The 24,575-nt window shown below is 40.9% G+C and overlaps 1 protein-coding gene and 1 long non-coding RNA gene across 3 annotated transcripts in view; one reads left to right on the forward strand and one right to left on the reverse strand.

Moving 5' to 3' along the window:
- The window catches only part of LOC117352380, a 255,037-nt gene that overhangs the window by 139,663 nt on the left and 90,799 nt on the right, over positions 1-24,575 (forward strand). The window lies entirely within an intron of this gene.
- Positions 5,579-24,575, reverse strand: part of B4GALNT4 (beta-1,4-N-acetyl-galactosaminyltransferase 4) — a 153,271-nt gene continuing 134,274 nt past the window's right edge. For both annotated transcript variants that reach the window (XM_033928835.1, XM_033928834.1), the window contains exons 17-20: positions 19,285-19,357; positions 14,780-14,933; positions 13,567-13,693; positions 5,579-7,291 (exon numbers count right to left, since the gene is read on the reverse strand). In XM_033928835.1, coding sequence (XP_033784726.1) covers positions 7,174-7,291; positions 13,567-13,693; positions 14,780-14,933; positions 19,285-19,357 — 472 coding nt within the window. In that variant the 3' untranslated portion in view covers positions 5,579-7,173. The remainder of the gene's footprint in view (positions 7,292-13,566; positions 13,694-14,779; positions 14,934-19,284; positions 19,358-24,575) is intronic.

The raw sequence follows: 24,575 nt of genomic DNA on the forward strand, positions 1-24,575 counted from the left end.
TAGTAAACTATTTCCATTTTAAAGAAGATTCTCTGTCAGGGTCCACAGAGAAAGTCATATGTATTACACCATGTACGACAACACCGGAAGCGGATTCACAACTGAAATATTAATATAGCATCCAATACAATAAGGTCAAGTCCAAACTAGGAATATACTGGAACAAAAACATTTTATTGGTTTTAATTAAAAAAGTACATAACCTCCTGAAAACATATTTCTACATCATAATTTCATAGAAATTATTTTACAACATGTCTTGCCTGACCTGCTTAAGTTCCATGTTTAGGTGTGGGGTTTGTTTTTTGTTACAATTTTTTAAGCATGGCCAGACAGCCAAAAGGAATGATAAATCAACAGAGGACACCGAAAGAACTCTTCAAAGAAATCAATGGACGCACCACCTAACCACCTTAACCTTGCCGCTTTTGCCGCAGTTATTTCTTGCATCAGTTTCTGTTTGTCTCGCTCAGGAAGATATGATGAGTTTATGGATGTGGTCGGTCAAACAACCAGGGCATCCAGCAACAGCCTTTCTCCATCTGAACGGTCTTGACTCCAGTGATCCACAGATCTAATTTTTCTAAACAGTGGGTATTAATACCAAGAGCTGTTACTGTCTGGCCAGTTTGGTTCTGGATCAAATAACAAGAAAGTGAAAGACATATTGGATAATAGAAAACTGTGCATGAAACTTTCCTTTGATAACAAGGGAATCCCTGGAAACTATTTTGTAGGTTCCAAATAATGTGTATTGAAGTGTTACATCAAAAGACTCCTTAAAAACCAAATAGTACAAGAATGATTAAAAAAACCCAATGACACCCGTGAGAACAGATTAACTTTTTTGATTACTGCGATGTAAAATCTTGCTAAAATATCTGATCCATGAAATGCTACACATTTATGTTAAAACATTACTGTTTAAAAATTCTAATTCCCACAGATCAAGGGATTGAAAGAGAGCAGTCCCTGCCTACTATTAAAGAACAGAAGGAAGAGCCCTATGGATACATCAATGAATCAGGCTAAAAACCTCTTTAATATCATTAAAACTAATGTCACATTTCAGCAGCAAGCAGGAATAATGCAGATCCAAAACTATATGAAAAACATTATAGTTTAATCAAGTAAAACTTGAGGAAACGGTTGCATGGTCTTTGACACTAAGGTCTGGAGTCTGTAAACTGCGCCTGAAATGGATGCCAGCCGTGCGTCAATCACACTTAAGCGCCTTTTAACAGAATCACAACTGACAACGCCTAAGAAAAAACTTAGATACCTGCAATGTAGGCCAGCTTTAGTGAACTGCACCCAGAACCTAAGTCCCATTCTGCCCCCTCACCACGCCCACTTATGTAAGGTGCCATTAGGTGTCCTGCTGTAGATGCCTCAAGGTGCCCACTTTTTTAAATTGGTTTCAAATGACTGCGCTGATTAAAGTCAGTCAGCACAATTAAGTTAGGCAGCAGTATGGCACCGTTTATAGGGGCTCATTTATAAAAAAGAAAACCATCCCAAATGTGGCAGACTATTACAGAAGAGAGTTTTATTGACTGGCCCCTCCTACATCCCAATGACTTATTTTGAATGTTTTTCTTTTGGACATGTTTTTTCGAAAATGGTTTGAAAAGATAAGACACACATTAAAGAAATGGCCATCTTCGAAACAAAATGGTCATGTTTGCTATTGGATATGTGTGTGTCATCCACAAAACGTCCAAACTCGGATTTGGACGTCCCCTCCACGGCTATGCAGATTGGTGTGCATGATCCATCAGACTCAGAGTAAAGCACTGCATTGCTAATCCATTAGTTCCCAGCAGTCGCTGTGGCTTCCACTTCTAAGCAAATAATCAGCTGTTTATTGCAGGTTCTTTGAAAAATAAACCAGATTTCTGTGGACCAAACATGTTCCTGCTTCAGGATTCTTTCTTGCACATCCATTTCGAAAGCATATACTTACAGCTCTCAGGATTGTCAACGGAGAAGCAGATATTGTTTGCAGTCTCACCGAAAGCAAAAAAATAAAACTGGTTTGTCACTGTCTGTTTCCTTCCATTTCTAGGCTACAGTAATATTCCCATAGAATTAGATCTGCTAATATTTTCTGCTTCAATTCTGTTCACATTCCTCAACTAATACACTAATATACACGTTAACTAGGACTTGTTTTAACCCCTGAAAGCTTGAACCTGCTACTGTAAAATGTATGTTATATTCCTTATATATATTTATGATTTAGATTAGATCCTAAATTAACTTTATAGAGTTTAATAGTAGCTCTGTATTCTTGTGGTCTTTCTGTTTTGCATTCCAAGGCTTTAAGACTGATACTGAACTAAGAGCTTTTAAAAGATTGTACATTAGAACATAAGAGATGCTGCTGCTGGGTCAGACCAGTGGTCCATCATGCCCAGCAGTCTGCTCACGCGGCAGCCCTTTTGGTCAAAAAACAGTGCCCTAACTGAGACTAGTCCTACCAGCATACGTCCTTGTTCAGTAGGAACTTGTCTAACATTGTCTTGAATCCCTGGAGGGTGTTTTCCCCTAAAACAGACTCGGGAAGAGCATTCCAACTCTCCACCACTCTCTGGGTGAAGAAGAACTTCCTTGCGTTTGTACAGAATCTATCCCCTTTCAACTTTAGAGAGTGCCCTCTCGTTCTCCCTACCTTAGAGAGGGTGAACAACCTGTCCTTATATACTAAGTCTATCCCCATCAGTATCTTGAATGTTTCGATCATGTCCCCTCTCAATCTCCTCTGTTCGTGGGAGAAGAGGCCTGGTTTCTCTAATCTGTCGCTGTACGGCAGCTCCTCCAACCCCTTAACCATCTTAGTCGGTCTTCTCTGGACCCTTTCGAGTAGTACAGTGTCTTTCTTCATGTACGGTAACCAGTGCTGTACGCAGTACTCCAGGTGAGGGCGCACCATGGCCCGGTACAGCAGCATGATAACCTTCTCCAATCAGTTTGTGATCCCCTTCTTTATCATTCCTAGCATTCTGTTTGCCCATTTCACCTCCGCCGCCACACATTGCGTAGATGGCTTCATTGAATTGTCGATCAGAACTCCCCGAATCCTTTTCCTGGGAGGTCTCTCCAAGTACCGCCCCGGACATCCTGTACTCTTGCTTGAGATTTTTGTTACCGACATGCATCACTTTACATTTATCCACGTTGAATCCCATCTGCAATGTCGATGCCCATTCCTCGAGCCTGATTATGTCACATTGCAGATCTTCGCAATCCCCCTGCGTCTTTACTACTCTGAATAACTTTGTGTCGTCCGCAAATTTAATCACCTCGCTCGTCGTACCTATGTCCAGATCGTTTATAAAGATGTTGAAGAGTACGGGTCCAAGCACCGAACCCTGCGGCACCCCACTGGTGATGCTCTTCCAGTCCGAGTATTGCCCATTTACCCCCACTCTCTGTTTCCTATGCTCCAGCCAGTTTTTAATCCATGTGAGTATTTCTCCCTCGATTCCATGGCTCGCAATTTTCCGAAGTAGTCGTTCATGCGGAACCTTGTCGAACGCCTTCTGAAAGTCCAGTCTTTATCTGCTGTCATATAATATGTTACTATAAAAAAAAGCTGCAATGAAATTCTGAATACATTTGCCTGTTAATTTGAGAGAAGCAGGAAGCCTGCACACATTTCAGAAGCTGTTAAAAGAACAGCTGTTGGCAAAATGTATTGTGTTTATAACTGATTCATTATAAGCAATAAGCAGAATGATGACTACTGTCATCTTTATTTAATGAGGTCATACGTTGCTGCTTGTCTAAATCAAGTGAGCATAGCATTGTGCCTAAGAAACACTGACAATCCCTGCGCTGTAGCACAGCTCAAAGGCCCAGAAAGGAGACCTAGTTATGTGTGAGCAGCGTGTGCCCAGATCTCTCTCCTGCAATAGAAAATGACGGAAGGGAATTCTAAGGAAGCCCCAGCGCTAGAAAATACCAAAATAGCCTTAGCCGTCCGTAGGCGTGCCTAGGCACTTCCATAGACATGTAGGCCTGTAAAGCAATGGCCTACATTTAAGGCATCTGTACAAAAAACAGACGCAGTTCTGGATGTGGTGCCTACCGGTGCTACCACGCCGTAGGCGCCCATTTTGCAGGCGCTGTTTCCAGAATCAGGCCCTTAAAATACAGGGTCTGGTGTATGTTTAGACCAATACAGAGACTGAATGTATAACTTAACCCCCCCCACCCCAAATTCTAGATATGGTGCTAAGATTTCTGCGCTCAACTTTGGGGGTGCAATTTGTATAACAAGCCAAATAGCACTTATAATTAGGTCCTAACAAGTAATTACCCCCAAAGAAGCTGGATCAACCATTTTACAAAAAAAAAAAAAAAAAAGAGCAGCATCACTAGGGGAATGTGCTTATTTGGTAATGTTACATGTACATGGAAGCACCGATTTTTCCTATGACTGCATGTAAGTAGCACCACTTACATGACATCTGTATGTCTGCAGGGAAGTGATTTAAGGAGCCATTCTCCAAAAGTCAAGCTTTTTTTTGCAAAGCCCAGGTCAAAATAAAAAGTTTGTCAAGAATTATGTTTCACTCAAAGCATGCTTAAATGCTGGGAAATTTTCAGAGGTATTCATGGATTGTCATTCTTAATATGGAATCTACAAACATTCTGAAGGACTGCCTAAATCAGGGGTGTCAAAGTCCCTCTGGAGGGCCGCAATCCAGTCGGGTTTTCAGGATTTCCCCAATGAATATGCATGAGATCTATTTGCATGCACTGCTTTCATTGTATGCTAATAGATCTCATGCAAATTCATTGGGGAAATCCTGAGGAGGGACTTTGACACCCCTGGCCTAAATCCTATTTTCTGTAAATTTTTGTGTGCTATAGCATATATGTGTAAGTAGCATCTGATCTAAAATTATTTGCTATTTATGCCTGCCAATTTACACATGTAAATACAGTTTTTACACATATAAAATTGGTATGTAGCTCTTCTAAAAATACCCCCTCTATATTTAGTCATAAACATGGCAATAGCACTAAGTACTGATCTCATATGCTCCATAATTAAAGGGTTTGCACATTGTTAAAAATATCACAATTGTAATCCTTGGTTGGAGATCCAGGAGCCCCAGTCAGTCAGGTTTTCGGGATATCTCCAATGAATATTCATGACTTAGATTTGCATGCATTGGACGCAGTACATATGAATCTAACTCATAAATATTCATTGTAGGTATCTTGAAAATCTGACTGTTCAGAAGCCGCTAACGTAGATAAATATAAGATGAGCTTAAGTTGTAGAAACAGGAAGTTATGCAAATGTGGAAAGTGAATACTGTCATACAGGAACTCAGGATTCTGCCCTGAAAAGCCAAAACACGGTAACTCAAATTTCCGTTAAAACTAAGACAACCTGCTTGTTTCTCAAGTTGTCTTAGTTTTAATGGAAATTTGAGTTACCGTGTTCTGGCTTTTCAGGGCAGAATCCTGTATCCCTGTATGACAGTATTCACTTTCCACATTTGCATAACTTCCTGTTTCTACAACTTAAGCTCATCTTGTATTTATCTACGTTAGCGTCAGGTTTTCAAGATACTTATTTCTCTTGTCGACTCTTTAATAAAAATGATGGTAAATAACACCCCCCAAACCCCCCCCCCAAAAAACTAAGACAACTTGCAGGATGTCCTGTAGTTACTGTGTATTTCTTAATATGGAAACCATTTAACATTTGGATGCATTTTCAAGCCTGTAGCAAAAGTCCCAAAACAGTATCTCTTGACAAATGGGAGATAAGTTAAGCCAGAACACAAGACTGGATTAGTTTTGGTTAAGAATTACATCATGGGAATTTATTCAAAGAGTTCAGTTGTTTGGACTTTTCTCATATTTCATCCTCAAAAATTACTAGGTTTTGGCTTTTCAGAACAGTATTAATTCTGGTCTGTAGGTTTTTAAATAAATACTACTGCACATTGATCCAACGAGCATTTCTGTTATGAACCAGGAGAAAGAGGTTTGGCTTTATTTCTAAGGGCACTGCCACATGATTTTGGATACCTGGATGGCTACAAAACACTCTCTCCCCAGAAAGCTAAGGCAGGTGGTTTCCAGTTTGCAAGCTTCTACCTTTTTTTAGTCCTTTTTCTTGCTACAAGTTGGTTTTATGAGTTGAAACATGATCATGTTGGGTTGGCATTTTCATGCCTACTCATTCCTTACTTTTTATTTAGAATGTGTTGATTGAAAAGATCTTTTAGAAATCCTAGAAAATTCTGGACTACGCAAAAACCACTGATTTTATAGACCATATCTAACTGTTTAGCTGACATATGTGCAAAGTCTGCAGAGGTGCCGAAGCTCTCCCCCCAAGCCTGGCCCCAGAGGCTTATTCAAAGGAGGGGGGAGTGGGCCAATGCACCCTGTAGCATATATGATCTTTGCATCTGTGTTGCCTGCGGAATCCAGCTGTGAAGAAAGCATGTTATTTAGACAGATTTTGCTTTTCATGATGCTCTTTTGGAAGTTGTTTGTTGTGTAGAATTTGACCCATCCAGTTGACTAAGTTTGAACAATAAAAATACTTAGCCGGCTGAGACAACTAGAGCTCAGCTAAGGTTTCCTAGCACCAAGTGTTAAAAGGTGATGGGATAACAATAAGAGACATTCGACATCAGTCTCAAGTATCACAGAGCGAATATGTTTTAACGTGACATCGGGAGGGTGCTCTAGGCAAGAACTTGTATCCTGGAATCTAGAACGTTCTTCTTGGTGCTAGTAGAGGTGAAGTATGGTATAATTAACTTTCCTTTTTCAATCCAATCTCCTTTGATGGTTAAAAAAAACAAAAAACCAGCAAAAATTCAGCAGGTCTCCACAGAACAAGAATTCATAGCTATTTGTTTCCTCATAAAGATCAGTTTTTAAGAAAATCACAAAAAAAAAAGGAATAAACCTTTCCTTTTTAAAACACATTTTAAAAATATTCCAGTTCTAAAGTACCTCATTTTATAGGCATCTATGAACTGCGACAGCAATATAGAAAATTTCCCCATGATTTCCTAGACTTCAAGTACCTGAATAAAAATGATTGGTAAAGAGATGAGAGAGAGCATTCTCCTAAGAGTGTTTCCAACAGGCTAGATGATTCCATAGCAGTGATAGAAGCTCGCATTCTCATTCTTTGGATGGTGAATTCTTGCTTTGCGTGTTCCACATTCCCCGTTTAGAGTGATAGTAATGGTAAAAGTTCCTGAGTCGTAATCGCTCAACTTCCAGTCCACTCTGAAGGACCCTGAAAACAGAGACACAAAGATGGCAGGTATTTTAAGAGACAAGTCTGCAGGTTTCATTTATTCATTTTCAAAGTAAAAGGACATCCATACTTTTACTTTGAAAAACTGCCTAAGAAAAATTAGCCATACACAGTGTTACCTTTTTGTCCAGGTACATTTTCTGAGTACAATAATGTAGCTACTTTTGAAAATCAAACAAACTACAAACTGAGAGGAATGGGAGTAAAGCTATACAACTAGAGGCTAAACTAAACTAAACCTTGAAAAGGATAGGCTTACATCTATATGTCCTCCCTTAAACTCTTCCATCTCTCCCCACTTGAAACACTTTACACTTACGCAGATGACATCTTTGTCCTCCTCGAGACCCACCGGAACCTCACCAACCTCTCTGCGAACATATCCTTATGCATATCGAACCTTCAATCCTGGGCCCACACTGTGCAGATGAAACTGAACGAATCCAAAACAAAACTTCTCTGGCTCGGCCCAAAATTGGACCAACTGCCCACCTCCATCCCACTGTCCTCTGGCCCCACTCTGCATCTTGAATACTCAAGTAAAATTCTGGGAGTCATCATTGATTCTACACTTTCCTTCAATGATCACCTCAACTCCCTAATAAAAAAATGTTTCTTCAGCCTTCACATGCTGAGAAAAGTGAGATCCTGTTTCCATCAAAAACACTTTGCCATCCTTGTCCAATCCACCATCCTTTCCAGACTGGACTATTGCAACTCTATCTACCTAAGCCTAACAAAGAAAAACCTTCAAAGACTCCAGCGGATTCAAAATGCCGCTGCTAAGCTTATCTTCGCAAAAAGCAAATTCAACCACGTCTCACCACTTTTGTCCAAGCTCCACTGGCTTCCGATAATCTCCAGAGTCCACTTCAAATGTGCCTACCTTACTTTCAAGATCCTACACGGCATCCTCCTCCCTATTATTCCTCTTTCTTGGAATTCCTCTAACCCCAATTCCACTAGATCTACCCAAAAAACTGAAATTTTCCTTTCCCTCTCTAAAAGGCGTTTCCCTTGTAGGAAAACTAGGTTCCTCCCTCCCTTTCAGAATCACTGAGCTCTGGAACAACCTTACCTCCCCTCTTAGGAATCTGAGCTCCCTCCAACTCTTCCGTAAACATCTGAAAACCTGATTATTTTCAAATATGTAACTCTTCCTCTCTCTGGTTACTCTGTCCTAAATTTTCTCTTCATTTTGTCTTTTCCCTTCACTGGAGTTCCTTTCTACCTTAACCCTTATTAACCGTGTCGAGCTTTGCGAATGTAGATATGATGCGGTATACAAGCCTAAGGTTTAGTTTAGTTTAGATGGCAATAAAATAGACGAAGGTAGTTGATCTGGTTTTGGGCCAAGCCACAGTAGTTTGGTTTTGGACTCATTCAGCTTCATTTGCACAGTAAGTGCCCAAGATTGAAGTTTCATTATGCATGCTATTATATTCTCAGTGAGATTTGAGAGATTCGAATCTATCTCAAGAAGGACAAAGATGTTATCTGCATATGTATATAATGTCTCAAAGGGAGATAGATGGAAAAGTTTTAAAGTAGACATACAGATATTGAGAAGAATAGGAGACAGAGGTAATCCCTGCGGGACTCCGCATAGTGGCTTCCAATAAGATGACATGGTGCCATTCAAATTGACAGTATATGAGCAAGATCGTAGGAATTTCGAGAACCAATCTAAGACTGTAGAATCAATGCCTATCTCAGAAAGTTGGTAGATCAAGATATCGTGGTGAATGACGTCAAAGGCCGCAGATAGATCAAATTTTAATAGGATAGCGAACTTATTACGTGAATGTAATTGCTGAACCTTTGAAATTAGTGAGACCAATAGAGATTCGGTACTGAAGTTGGGTCTGAAACCATATTGGCAAGGCAGAAGAATGGAGAATCTCTCTAAGTATGATGACAGCTGAGCAGATATGATAGATTCTAATATATGGATCAGGAGAAGAATATTTGCTATAGGTCGATAACTAGATGGTGAAGATAGGCCTAGATCAGCTTTTTTCAGTAGTGGGGTCTGAGCAATGTGACCCACCTCTGCAGTAAATAGACCTGATAGTAAGGCAGAATTTATAAGTCTGGTAAGAGATGAAATAGCCTGGGTGGAAATTTTCTCATATAGGTAAGAAGGAAACGGATCCAAGGCACATTTACAAGATCACAGTTTGTGGCACAATTTTGAAACCTGAGCCTCAGATACATACTCAATGACTGTCCAGGATCTGTCTACTGGGATAAGATTAGTGTCACTGGTCACCAAAGAATTGTAAGAAACTAATGAAGGAAAAAAGTTTCTTATAGCACCCCATTAATTGAAAACCAAAAACTAGCTAGGCACTTAAGTACCATTTACAGACAAAAGAAAAGGCCTGTGACTTTATTGATCGACAATGGTGATCTTGGTTTACTATCTTTACGTCAATTTGTGGAGTCCTGTCATATGAGACATATACATGTTTCAAGTTTTATTATTTTTAATATACCGACCATCTGCATATATCTGGCTGGTTTACAATGCTAAAAAAATAAAATAAAAGGTAAAATAATAATTATATAAGGGGGAAGAGTGAACATTAAAAAGACAATTAACAAATACTAACATGAACTTGAGGGTAATAATGGGAGCCGGGAGAGCACTGACGGACGGCAGAGGCATCGCTGAAGCAGGAGGGCAGCCACATGGGGACCCCAAGGCAAGGAAGGCACCACTTTGGAATCGCTGTGCAGCACAGTACTCACCCCTGGGCCACCATTGCTGAGTGCTCGTTTATCGGGGCAGTGCTCGGTTTACGAGACAAAAGTTTGCTGAGTGTTTTCCTCGTCTTGCAAAACACTCGCAAACGGTTATAGAATATGGGGTTCATAATTTTAAAAAAAACCCAATATCTAAAAAGTGTCCTAAATGGCTACTTGGACGATCAAAAAGCCTGATCGTCCAAGTACCCATAACCAAAGCTGGTTTTTAGACATATCTAAAACCAGCTTAGGCCTTCTCCCTGCCACTAAACACACAGAGAGAAAAGAGGCGTGTTTAGAGGAGGGGAAAGGGCGGGCAGTGGGCGGGAGGTGGGTCAACCTACACCTAGGCGTACAACAGGTATAACCAAAACATTTCACAGGTTGCCTAGTCGGCACTTAGACCTTTTTGACTTAGACGAAGTCAAACCAGGTCTAAGTGCCCAAAAAAGGAGCCCAATAGGATCGTTGGGGGGGGAGGGGGGGGGGCGGATTCTGTAACCGGTGTTGTTTTTGACAGACACCGGTTACAGAATCCAGCTTTTAGGCGAAGGATTGGCTCCTCCTTCGCCTAAAAGCCCTTCTGTTGGACGTTTGGGGCTTAGGTGTTTTTTTGGTTCTTTATGGCCAAAAAGTGTAGACGTCGTGGGGGTGTACTTGTAGACGTAGTGGTGATCTGGGTGTTTAGTAGAGGCAGGCCATAATCAAAACAAGGACGTTTGTTTTGGTTATGGACACTTTCCCTGCTTCTGCTTTGAACGTTTAAGGACTTAGGCCAAAAGGGGACTTAGACGTTTTTTTTGATTATGCCCCTCCACGTGTAGTAGCTGGCCCTATGACTAATTATTTTTTTTTTTTTTTAAGTTTAAAATTTTTTTGAATTGATTTTAGTATATAAAAGTACAATAAATGTTAACAAGGCAAGAAACATGCACCAATTATATAGATAATATTTTGTGACTCTTTGCGTTGATGACTAAAATTTAAACACAACCATTTACGACATCTAAAACCTGGTGTAAATGTCTGCCTAAATTCTACGCAGATTGGGCATATTCATTTTTAGGAATGCCCATTCTTTTCCCGTGGTCATGCACTAGAACTGATGTGCACCACTTTATAGAAGTTCGACAATAAACCTCTAAACAAATTCCAACAGCCCTACCAAGGGAGATGGGTACAGATCACTCAACACCTGCTGGAGACTGAAAGAAGACTGAGGGAAATAGAGAGGAGGGGCTAGGATATACTGTCCCAAAGTTTTGTTTTCAGTCTCCACCTGCTGGTCATGATTAGATATATACCCAATCGTAAAGTTAACCTCTACTGGTCTGGAGAGTGCTAAAGAATAGACATTTTTTCCACCCGATTTTTGGATATTTTCTCAAAACATCCTAAGTCAGCTTTAGATGTCCTATTGAAAACGCCCCTCTACCTGTCCTAGTCTGCAGTGTCCGAAGAGAACTCACCATCCGGACTACATCATCTACAAAATCCAAGTCCACTGTCTGCATGTTTTCAAGCCATGTGATTCCTACTGCATTAACCAGTCCATAGAATCATTCGCTTATAAATATTTTTGGGCACAAATAACAATTCCTCTCCAATTACTGCAGTCTAATAAATCTCTTTTCTTTGGCAGCCTTACAATCAAAACCTTTCTTCCAGTCATCTGCTGGTTTTTCCCTTTCCCTTCCCACATTACATCATCAAAGTAGCCATTTTTTCATTTTATCCTTTCTTCAAGAGTTCCGCACAGATGTTTAATCCTGGTGATTTTCCATTCCTTAGCTCTTAATAGCTTTGGTACTTTTACTGTTGCTGAATAAATATTTATTATTAATGGTTTTACTGATATCTCTTGGGGATTATTTTTCTTTAACAAAATTGTCCTAGGTTTTTTCTCTCATTTCTTTGGTGGCATGCATTACACTTAGGGCTCCTTTTACAAAGGTGCGCTACGGGTTTTACCGCACGCACCGGATTAGCGTGCGCTAGCCAAAATTCTCAAAAGGAGGCGGTAGCGACTAGCGCACGCGACATGCGTTAAGGCCCTAGCGCACCTTTGTAATGTTTCTACTTTTCCTATCAGATACATGTCACTTCCAGAGTTGGTACAAATTTTCCAACTGCAAGGTTTTTGGGGTATTTGATTTACAACTGTGATGGATATTCATTTCTAAGCATTATTTATTTCACTGTTGATAAAGAATCTGATGAAAGGATCTGTGCTTGAACTCTGATAATTCCTCAAGAATCTTTCCTTTTATAGTCCAGTGTAGGGTGTTCTGGTATAGAAAGCATGTTACCCAATAGGGCAGTGAGGAAAGTATCATCTGATCAGAGCAAACATTATAGCTGTTTCCCTTCTCTAAATATACCATACACACTTTCAGGCACAGAAAAAAATAAAACAAAGGAAAATATAACCATCAGGGGTTCTCAGCCTGCTCATCTAACCAGGAGATCCTCAAGGACATACCTCCGGATTCTCTGACTGGCACCCATGTTGGCGGCTGCCTATCACGTGTCAATCATGCGACAAGAGCCAGTTAGAGACCTGTACCTCAAGTGCTTACGTAGGCGCGATTCATGCAAAGACAGGAGCCAGAAATGTAAGCCCAGAAAACCCTTACCTACATTTCTGGCACCTATCTTTGCCAGGGGATACTAACAATAGTCCACAGGCTGCCATTAGTTGATTGTGGCAAAGGAATCTTTGATCAGCTGAGCCAGCAGGAAACCCCAAAACCGCAACTTCAAGGAGTCCTGCCAGCTCAGTTGATTGGGGATTCCCCTGCCACGATTAGCTGAACTGGCAAGGAGATCCCCGATTCCTCTCTCTCCCTCCCTTCCATCCAACCACTGACCGATCCCCCCAGTACCCCTCCAAGGAGAGACTCCTCCTCTGAGCCTGACATCCCCACATGCCCCCCTTGTACCTTTGATGAAAATCGGCAGGAAAGATGACCACTCTCCTGCCGGGAGGCCTGTCTCATCATAATGATAGGCCTTCCCTTTCCCGGTGCACCCTGGGATGCACTGGAGATGTCTTAAACTCTGACTGGCCCAGGCACCTAATACCCTTCCCATAGGAGGGGCCTTAGGCACCTGGGACACTGAGGGCCTTAAACCCCTTCCGGGTGCACCCTGGGATGCACTGGGAGGGGCCTAAGACTACCACACTGCTCTACATGTATCTCTTTCTACATCTTATTAACTTGTAGCCCTTTTGGTTATCCATTCTAATCCTGAATAGTTGGCAAAAAAACCTAATAAATTAAACAAAGAGGCCTAATCCCAAGGTGACAAAGCTATGCAAAATCTTGGTTTTAGCTTACAAATGCATCTTTGTGGAAATTGTATTTGCAACTCTAGCTCCACCCAAATGTTCTTCCCTTGACCATCCTTCTCCAAATGAATTTATCATATCTCAAATAAGGGGTAAAATCTATAACAATGAAGCAGTAATTACTTTTGCCATAGCAGGCTATCAGATTTACCTGTCTAATAACTCCCAGTCTTCTCCACCCCAGCGGTCCCGGAACTCTTCGGTGTTCATTCCTCCAATCTTATCAAAGTCTGATTTGTAGATTCCAAACAATCCAAAACCATTGACCTCCCAGTAACCTAGGCAGGATTAGAGAAATAAAGCAAAAGTCTGAGAGATGGTGGGAAAGTTAAGAGTCCACCTTTACACTGCGTAACGCCAGCAGCAGTCAGTAAAACGCCGAACGCTGCCAATTTAGGGCTCCTTTTACAAAGCTTCTGTGTGTCAAACTCTCTAACGCTCATTAGATCGGAGCTACCGTGGCTTTGTAAAAGGGGGTTTAATGTCCATCCCTATACTTGTATGTGTAGATCAGGATATGGGATTAGGGATGGGCTGACTGCTGGCACTAAAGTTATATGAAAAGCTATAAAATTGAGAGGCTGTGTGTATAAATTCTAAATAAACCTTAGACCAATGATATAGCAGGTCTGGGTTATCCATATGAGTGGAAACATGATTTAAGGTACTGGGGGGTTATGGGGCCTGCCTGCCCGCCCGCCACTAGGCCTGCCTGTCACTAGGCCTGCCTGCTCTCTGCCCTGTCCAGCCTGCCACTAGACCACCAGAGGGAGTGACAAAATACAGAGCTTGGCAGGAAGGGGAGACAGGGTGCAGAGCCTGGCAGGGAGACTTTGGTTCAGAATGGATTTTTTTCTTTTTTTCCTCCTCTAATTCTAGGGTGCGTCTTATGGAGCAAAAAATACGGTAGTTGAGCAGCTTCTCTGCTTGCTGAACCAAATCAAATTCAGAGCAGTGCCCTCACGGCCACTGGTTCTGTAGAATACCCTCTCCCTCAACAGGAATTTGCAACACATTTAATCCTGTGACAAAAGTCATTTCAGTTCAAATGTACCATGAACATTTGCACTAGTTCATCTTATTTTGCCCAAATTGTAAAACTTTCACAAAGACTTAAATATCCTTTTGAAGCAGTGTTTCTTGTGCTGCTTCAGGGAGCCTTTCAGGAATCTCTTTCCTCCTGATTCTTGGTAAAAATCTACCAGCACAGTAGGATGGCTTTATCCATGTTAGGGATTCTCTCTCATTTATAATATAGGGAGTTTTCATATGTGCTACACTCCCCCTATACAACAATAAGAATGAAGCTCCTACATCCCTACAGAGATTAGTGAGCTGTACATAGTCTAAGTGGTCAGCATTACCTCGCGGATCCTGTGGTGAGCTCCCACAGCTCAGTCTCATGACAATAGGGGCGAAGGCTAACTTCCCCTCCACACAGTGCTTCCGGACATTGTCTACAACGTTGAGGGGGAAATGAATGTGCAGGTCACAGAGAAACACAATGGTTTGGTTGTCCTGAAGAAACAGTAAATAAACATCATAATTCACAGATGTTGAATAATGCATGTCACCCAAAGTCCCTCTGTAGAAACCTACTACTAATCACTTCTGTAGCGCTACTCGATGTTCACAGTGCTGTACACATTATATGTAGTGTGACCATATGGCTCCAGAAAAAAGGGGACGGATTGAGACATCCGGGTTTTACTTCCATTGAAAGCAATGGAAGTAAGGCGAACAGATTGAGACATCTTGGTTGCTTTCAATGGAAGTAAAACCCAGATGTCTCAATCCGTCCCCTTTTTTCTGGAGCCATATGGTGATATGCAGTTACTTTCTCTGTCCCTTGTGGACTCACAATTTAAGCTTTTGTACCTGGAGCAATGGAGGGTTAAGTAACTTGTCCAGGAACAGTGTTACTAGAAAAAGGAGGACAGATTGAGGCATTTGGGTTTTACTTTAATTGAAAGCAGAGGAAGCAAAACTCGGATGGCTCAATCCACCCTCCTTTTCTTGGAGCCACATGGTAACCCCAAGGTCACAAGAAGCTGCAGAGGAAATTGAACCCTGTTCACCAGGATCAAAGCCTGTTGCAAAACCTTCCCTCTCGCCTTATCTGGACCCTGTACAAATCTATAATGGTATTCTAAGTTTTCAAGTCCTCATCAATCAAAACATAAGAACAGATGATGAGTGTGGAACTGGGACAGACCCAGTGTCCGGCCAGTCCAGGTCAGAAGTATCCAGTAGATGGGATGGGATTTATTCTTCTTAATTTATTGCTGTTGACATAAGTATATAGCGGTGTACAATTTAAAACATATAAGTTCAAAATATCTTCTTTCAGTTTGATACAAATTATTGCAACAATACCAGCTATTAACACAAGAAAGTCTGTACAATAGTCTGCAATACCCTTTAATTATAATTATAATAGATCCGTAGTGTTGCTGAAACAATTCTATTTTCAGAAATTTCCTAAAAGACAAGTATGACATTCCATCAGAAAACTTGTCAAACAATGAATTGCACCAAGCAGGGTCAACATATCAAAAAGTTCTACTTTGATGTAGCCAAGACCTGGCAATGAAAACAGCTCCTTGATAGAGTGCAAAGATCTCTGTGGGCAGCATCTGCTTAATTTATTCACCATGTACATTGGAGATTTTACACACCATGCTTTAAACATTTTAAACTTAATATGCTGGTTCACAGACAACCAGTGACGTTTATACAACAATGGAGTAATGTGATCTGTTCTTTTACTATAGTCTGTCAAGAGTCTGGCAGTGGTATTTTGAACCAACTGCAAACAGTGTACATTGGCCTGACTTAGGTTTACTAGGACTAAGCTTTCTCTATTGCTCACTTTAACATAATGGCACCTTTATACAAGCATTTGATCTGGGTTTTTATGTTTTATTGGATCTGTTGCAAAAGCTGGACAGCTGATGCATTACACACCATTCCTATCCCAGTTCTCACAAGACCCTGCTTTACCAACTCACATCCTCTTAGAACAACAAACCGAGTGATGCATATTGGGAAGAATAACCTGAATCACAGTTACCGGATGCTAGGGTCAACCTTGGGGGTTAGCGCCCAAGAAAAGGATCTGGGTGTCATTGTAGACAATACGATGAAACCTTCTGCCCAATGTGTGGCGGTGGCCATAAAAGCAAACAGGATGCTGGGAATTATTAAAAAAGGGATGGTTAACAAGACTAAGAATGTCATAATGCCCTGTATCGCTCCATGGTGCGACCTCATTTGGAGTTTTGCATTCAATTCTGGTCTCCTTATCTCAAGAAAGATATAGTGGTGCTAGAAAAGGTTCACAGAAAAGTGACCAAGATGGTAAAGGGGATGGAACTCCTCTCGTATGAGGAAAGACTAAAACAGTTAGGGCTCGTCAGCTTGGAAAAGAGACAGCTGAAGGTAGATATGATTGAAGTCGACAAATTCCTGAGTGGAGTAGAACGGGTACAAGTGGATCGATTTTTCGCTTCGTCAAAAATTACAAAGACTAGGGAACACTCGATGAAGTTGCACGGAAATAATTTTAAAACCAATAGGAGGAAATTTTTTTTTCACTCACAGAATAGTTAAGCTCTGGAACGCGCCAGAGGATGTGGTAAGAGCATATAAGGTTTGGACAAGTTCCTGGAGGAAAAGTCCATAGTCTGTTATTGAGAAAGACATGGGGGAAGCGACTTCTTGCCCTGGATCGGCAGCATGGAATATTGCTACTACTTGGGGTTTTGGCCAGGTACTAGTGACCTGGATTGGCCACCGTGAGAACGGGCTACTGGGCTTGATGGACCATCGGTCTGACCCAGTAAGGCTATTCTTATGAGTCCTAACCCTTTCGGTCTTCCTTCATAAAAGAGCTGTTACATCCTCTTTATCACTTTCATCACCCTTCTCTTGAACATTTTCTAATTTGGTTTTCTCTTTTTTAACAAGGGCAACTACAAATATGTACCAAACATAAGAAGCAGAGCACTATGGACTGACGCAGAAGCATTATAGTAGTTTCAGTTTTATTCTCCATCCCTTTCCAAAAAATTTCAAATATTACATTACATTACATTACATTAGGGATTTCTATTCCGCCATTACCTTGCGGTTCAAGGCGGATTACAAAAGGTTAGTTTAAAAAAAAACAGAGTTACAATGATTAGCTAGAGAGGTAAGTTGTAGATCTTATAAACATTTAGCAGGTTGTTGAGGGTGAGGAGGTTTGTAAAAGAGTTAATAGGTGGTCATAGTGGGAGTTCTTTTGTTATTATTAGTGCAGTAGTGGGTAGATCAAGTGTCAGTTTTAGAGTTACTAAGCGGTCGTGATGTTATTGTTGCTTCAGGAATTTCTTGAAAAGTGTGGTTTTTATTTCTTTTCTGAACGTCCTATAGTCTGGGGTGGTCATCAAGAGGTTGGAGATCTGGTTGTCCAGCCTTGCGGCTTGGGTGGCTAGGAGGCCGTCGTGTAGTTTTGTTCTTTTTACTTCCTTGATTGGGGGGGGTATGAATGGGGCGTGCGTTTTTCTTTGTCTTGTAGTGGGTGCTTGTATGAGGCGATTGTTCAAGTATGATGGACTGTCTCCGTGTAGTGTTTTGAATAGTATGCAGTAGAATTTGAATTGGATTCTTTCTTGGATTGGAAGCCAATGTGAGTTGATGAAGGCTTCAGTGATGTGGTCATGTTTTTTCAATGAGTAGATGAGTCTCAAAGCTGTATTTTGGATTGTTTGGAGTTGTCTAATCGTGGTTGCAGGGCAAGGAAGGAAGAGGATTCTATTTGCTTTTTTGACTGCCAGTGTACATTGGGCCAAGAATTTCAATGTATTGTCCACAATGATTCCTAGATGTCAAATAATGCAATGGTCATCTTTCCAAACAGAAATGTTCTGGGAAGCAAAGGGTACAAGTTACTCTCCCATAAATCCACTGTCTACTACTCACTTTTGTGAGAATGACTGTTGTACCATTTGATACCATTTGAAATCTTGTAGGATGGCATTAAGGAAGAGTGAACATCGTACCAGTGACATCCATCATGTTGTTCTTCAGATAAGTACATTGTAAAAATGGAAAAAACTGACAGACTAGTAAATGTATGATTGCATCTGGTGCTGATTTTGTGTCAAGTAGAAGTGATGCAGTAAAAAAGACGTCAAACTCCAAATCTAAATGTCACCTATGGGCATCCATATCTCGTGTATTTTAGGTCAGGATATGTCAGCATAAAGCCTGCTCTACAATACAGGATATCTTTAATGCAGTATAGGAACATCCATATTATAAATTTACAGACAGTAAGATAGGATAAGTTAGAGTGTATCAAACTCCATTTTAATCAATCAAAACTAACATATAATATTGTTTATTGAAAGCTTCTATACCACTACTAATGACTGGATAGTCAATTCAGAGTGATCTACATAAGCTTTTATAATGGGGTTATTATACCTGAGGTGTATTAGTGCCATGTGCTCAGTTCCATCAGTAGTGTCACACTTTTGTGAGACTAAAGAATGAGAACCATCATGGAACACCATTCTTTTTCAAACAGTATAACCTAATATTGACGCTATAACTTATAAATACTGAATATTTTTTTTATTTATTTATAGAAAATTAAATAATTAAACAATCAAGAAAATTCTTGTACAAAAAAGCTTAACCCACACAGAATATATTACAATACATTTAATCAAGTCAAAGGTAAATGAAACAGTATCAGTTTAAGCTAAAGTCCACTATGTAGAAGAGAGTGGATCAGAAAATGACGGAAGAAAAATTATTTGAATCTCATCTTTCAATTCTGTTGAGCAATTTTAACTCTGTTCCCCCTTCCAGCTCTCACCTCTATTAAATCCACCCCTGCCTGTAATCCAGCTGAACGCTCAAAGTTGCCTGTCCGTTTCAAGTATAGGTATCTGAAAATCAAAGAAAGTCATGAACAGAAAAGGGGGGATGCAAGGTGGGAGTTTGTAGTGTCATCTAAAAGCCCTGGCAGAGAAAAAGCTACGTTTACTACACCAATAGCATACATTTAGCTAAAGGAAAACTTTTCAGCACATCTGTCCCCAAATGCATATTAGTAATATCCATTATCTTTATTAAAAGATTTATATACCATTTCACAGACAAAAGCTGACTGTCCAAGGCAATGCACATAAAAATATTCATAAACCAATACAATACGATAAAACAGTGTATCGCAAACTGTGTGCCCTGGCAGATTCCAGGTGTGCTGCAAGACGCAGGTGAGGAGGAGAGGCATCGGCTGACTGCTTAAAGGACGTGCCTCTCGCGGCGAGAGGCACATGCTGTATTCAGTCAACTGGCGCCTCTCCTCCTCACCGGCACCTCTGTTCCTTCTCCTTGCCTCTCCTTCTACAGCACCCCCGCACCAGCAGTAATAGGAGGCTCAGGGCTGCAGCTGGAGGACATCCGCGCATTTCCAGGTGCCTTCCAGCAGCAGCCCCAAGATTAGCGTGATGCAGCTTAAAAGGTTTGCAACACACTGCAATAAAAGACACCCCCACTGGGAGCAGCACAAGTGGAAGAGCTCTGACAGCTGTGTGCAGCAGTCAAAGTAACTAACAAAGTCAACTCTTCACATCACACAGACCTTCTCCCTTCACTTGTACTTGTAAATAGAAGGGGCTCCTCTATTGTGTGTTTTTGCTCCATCTCTCCTTTGTTTAAAAATTTGGAATAGAGTCCGGTGCTTCTCTAGCTCATTTTTTTTAGCCACACGAGTCCATGAAGGCCAACATATCAGACAATACTTTTAATAGTTTAATATATTTGATATATCATCCTTTAAACACTTGTCAGAATGGTGTACAATTCAAAACATATATAAAAATAACCCAAAAATATTAATGCAGTTATAGCTTGGGCTTGAAAAGCCAGGGAAACACTAGAATAAGGAACTGTAGAGTGATCATGTAAAAACCTGAATTGTAACAGAACACAGTGGTGTACCTGTGTTGGTTACACCCAGGGCAGTGCATCTCTTCTCCAGGCACTGGGAAGGTTCTTGGAGTAGTCACGGGGCCGCAATCTGGTGGACACGGCTGTTGGCTCTGCTGGCCTCCTGCCCCAGAACAGGAAGTTGACGTCAGAGAGGGCAGGACTGGCAGAGTCGGTGACTGTGCACACCAGACCGTGGTCCCGTGGCTTCTCCCTGCATTTCTTTACATCACTGACAGAACATTCATAGATTACATAAACAGTCTAAAATCAACTTCAGCGCCACTATTGATGATGCTGTATAAACTCTCCTCCCCCTTCACTGTGAGAAGGACTAAAACATTTTATTTAGTGATCAGCTTTAGATATGATTCACCCAAGCATTGGACTCAGAAAATTTACAGCTAAGCAACATTTGGCAGAAAACCTGAATATAAATAATCATATCCTATGTTGAAACAAATAAATCTCAAAGGGGAAAAACACTGCTATGTTTTAGAATGGTCTCTTCTCCAGTTTTCAAATCATTATTTCTTTTTGAAACAGGACATGTGAAAAATGCATGTGCCAGAGGCATCTGTACACTTTGCAACTGCTATTTATATGGATGGCCAAGGGATGCAATATAGCTTGGTTGAGAAAGCCTTTTGCCACTCTTTTTTTTGTTGAAATTGCATGTATATTTACCTTTTCAGATCTAAACACACTCACGGTATACTTTATTTTAATGCAGCTAAAATTACACCAATTATGGCAGCTGGCCATTCTTTCAATCTTATTTGAGGGGGAAATTGTTGGTTAAAATCTAGTTATCTGGTTCAGTGCCTTTGAAAACCACCCTCAAATGAATTTGAACTAACAACTACAATGCTCTCCCATCCTGCCCAATTATAAATCAGTTTAGAAGTAGGCAAGTCCCATTCCCCACATTTTGAATGGCATTTTAGAAAGGGCATGCAACTCAGAATAAAGACGTCCAGATTAGTACATTGCTGGGGGCACTAGTATTTTAGAACAGGAGCTAATGATATGCAGCCTGTTCTAAAATACAAGAGAAATGGACGTCCATGATATCCGCCATGAATATCCATTGAAATGTCCAATCTATGAACAGAGAAAGCCAAACATAACATAAGAATAGGCTCTGTCCTGGGCCATCTCCTCTTTTCCATAAATACTCACTCTCTTGGTACACTGATCGCCTCTCATTGTTTTCAGTATCACCTCTATGCTGGTGACTCCTAGATCTACCTCTCCACACCAGATATCTCTACAGGAGTTCAGGCCCGAATTTCAGCCTGCCTGTCCGACATTGCCGCTTGTATGTCTCACTGCCATCTCAAATTGAATATGGCTAAAACTGAACTCCTTATCTTTCCACTTAAACTCACCCCCCCCCCCTCACCGTTCTCTATTTCTGTGGATAACATTATCCTCCTCCCTATCTCATCAGCTTGCAACCTTGGGGTGATCTTTGACTCCTCTCTCCATCTCTGCTTAGATCCAACAAACCGCCAAATCCCATCACTTCCTCCTCTATAATATTACCAAAATCCATCCTTTTCTCTCTGAACACACTTCCAAAACCCTTATCCATGCTCTCATCACCTCGCGCTTAGACTACTGCGATGTACTTCTCTCAGGCCTCCCACGCATCCATCTCTCACCTCTTCAATCCGTTCAAAATTCTGCTGCACAACTCATATTCCGTTAGAGCCGCTATTCTCACATTACCCCTCTCCTCAAGTCACTTCATTGGCACCCCATCCATTTCCAAATACAGTTTAAACTCTTGCTGACTTAAAAGTGCATTCACTCTGAAACCCCCCAATATCTCTCTTCACTTATCTCCCCCATGCTCCTCCCCATGATCTCCGTTCATCGGGCAAGCCCCTCTTATCTGTACCCTTCTCTTCCACTGCCAACTCCAGACTCCGTCCCTTCTTTCTTGCAGCACCGTATGCCTAGAACAGGCTGCCTAAATCAATACGTCATGCTCCATCCCTAGCAGTATTAAAATCCAAGCTAAAAGCCCACTTTTTTGAAACTGCGTTCAACTCTTAACTCCCACTCACTGCTGTCAGATACCTAGCCACTGTATCATTTCCTCTACCATAATCTCCCCAACCCTGAAAAGTCCTATCTAAATTAGATTGTAAGCTCTTCTGAGCAGGGACTGTCTATTGGATGTTAAAATGTACAGCACTGCGTACGCCTTTCAGCAAATAATAAATAGTAGTAGTAGTTAACCATCCCTTTTTAAATAATTCCTAGCATCCTATTGGGTAGAAGGTTTGATCGTATTGTCTACGATGACACCCAGGTCTTTTTCTTGGGCACTAACTCTTAAGATAGACCCTTGCATCCGCTAACTGTGATTGGGGTTATTCTTCCCAATGAACATCACTTTGTATTTGTCCACATTAAATTTCATCTGCCACTTGGACGCCCAGTCTTCCAATTTCCTAAGGTCCTTCTGCAATTTTTCACAATCCGCATGCGTTTTAACAACTTTGAACAGTTTAGTGTCATCCTTTTTCCATTCTTTAAAGCAGTGTTTTTCAACCGCTGTTCCGCGGCACACTAGTGTGCCGCGAGATGTTGCCTGGTGTGCCGCAGGGCCGCCGGGCCCGGAGCTGACAGGGGGCCCGAGGCAGGGGCGCCAGTAGCTCGCCAAGGCAAAGTGAGTCAATCACCCAGGACTCACTTTGTCTTGGCGATCTAAAATCTATCGAGCCGATAAGTCTTCTTCTCCCCAACGTCAATTCTGCAGTCGGGGAGGAAGTTCGGGCCAGCCAATCGCTGCCTGGCTGGGCGGAACTTCCTCTCCGATTGTAGAATTGACGTCAGGGAGAGCATGAGTCGGCGTCGGCTTTGGGGCCTGTTATCCATTGGTGGGTCCTGTTCCCCGATGGCAGCGGCAGTGGCAGTGGCTTGGGGAACGGCAGGGAGAAAGAAAGAAAGGGGGCAGGCAGGGAAACAGAAGGAAAGAAGAGAAACAGAAAAAAAGAAAGAAAGGTCAGGGAGAGAGGAAGAAAAAGTTGGGGGAGGGAATGAGGTGTGGAGGAGAGAAAGCATACAGGCTGATAGAAGGGAAGAAAGATTGGATGCACAGTCAGAAGAAGAAAGTGCAACCAGAAATCACCAGACAAGGTAGGAAAAATGATTTTATTTTAAATTTAGCAAAGTGGAGGCAGTATTACCACAGTTTTCAAAGGAATTTGCCCAAATAACTTAATAGTTAACTGGGTAAATTCCCAGAGATGAAAACTTCCCTTCACTTACTATGCACAGTTCTGAATTTATATCTGCTGTCTATATTTTACAATATGGTCACCTTTTACTAAACCGCAATAGTGGTTTTTAGCGCAGGGAGCCTATGAGCGTCAAGAGCAGCGCTGGACATTCAGCGCAGCTCCCTGCGCTAAAAACTGCTATTGTGGTTTAATAAATAGGATGGAGGGTATATTTGTCTATTTTTGTATGCTATAAAAACCAAATACAGAGAGAGACTGAGAGCTGTTGACGAAGAGCTACGTGTGTGTCTTTCTTCGATTCCAGCCAGAATATCAGCTTTGTGTTCAGCCAAACAGGCCCAGGTTTCGCACTGAATAAAGTATTTTATAATTTTTATAATTTTTATTTCATAATAAAGTAATTATAAAATACTTTCTTTGTGTTTATTTGATTCCTATTCAAGAGAATTACTTTATATATAGTCAATATAGGCAGAGAGTTAAATTTTTTAACATTTTTTAATGGTGGTGTGCCTCGTGATTTTTTTCATGAAACAAGTGTGCCTTTGCCCAAAAAAGGTTGAAAAACACTGCTTTAAAGGAATTAAAATTTATAAACACCAGACGACAATTTATATTTTCTGTAACAGCCCCACAAACCTGGAATGCTCTTCCAATTTTTTTACGTAATGAACAAGACTTGGTAAAATTTAAAATACAATTAAAAACATTTTTATTTAATGATGCTTTTAATACTTAATTTAATAATATTCAGACCAATAATTCCAATATTTTTGTACCATTCGTTTTAATGTTTCCCCTTTTGTGTTTTTCCTATGTATCTCTTTTATTCGACAAATGTATTTCATAAACCCCTCTTACCCAATGTAATGTAGTTTTTATTATTCATTGTAAGTATTTAAAGTTTGTATTGTTT

Source organism: Geotrypetes seraphini, chromosome 19 (genome assembly GCF_902459505.1).
Source record: "Geotrypetes seraphini chromosome 19, aGeoSer1.1, whole genome shotgun sequence".
NCBI classification, from domain to species: Eukaryota; Metazoa; Chordata; class Amphibia; order Gymnophiona; family Dermophiidae; genus Geotrypetes; species Geotrypetes seraphini.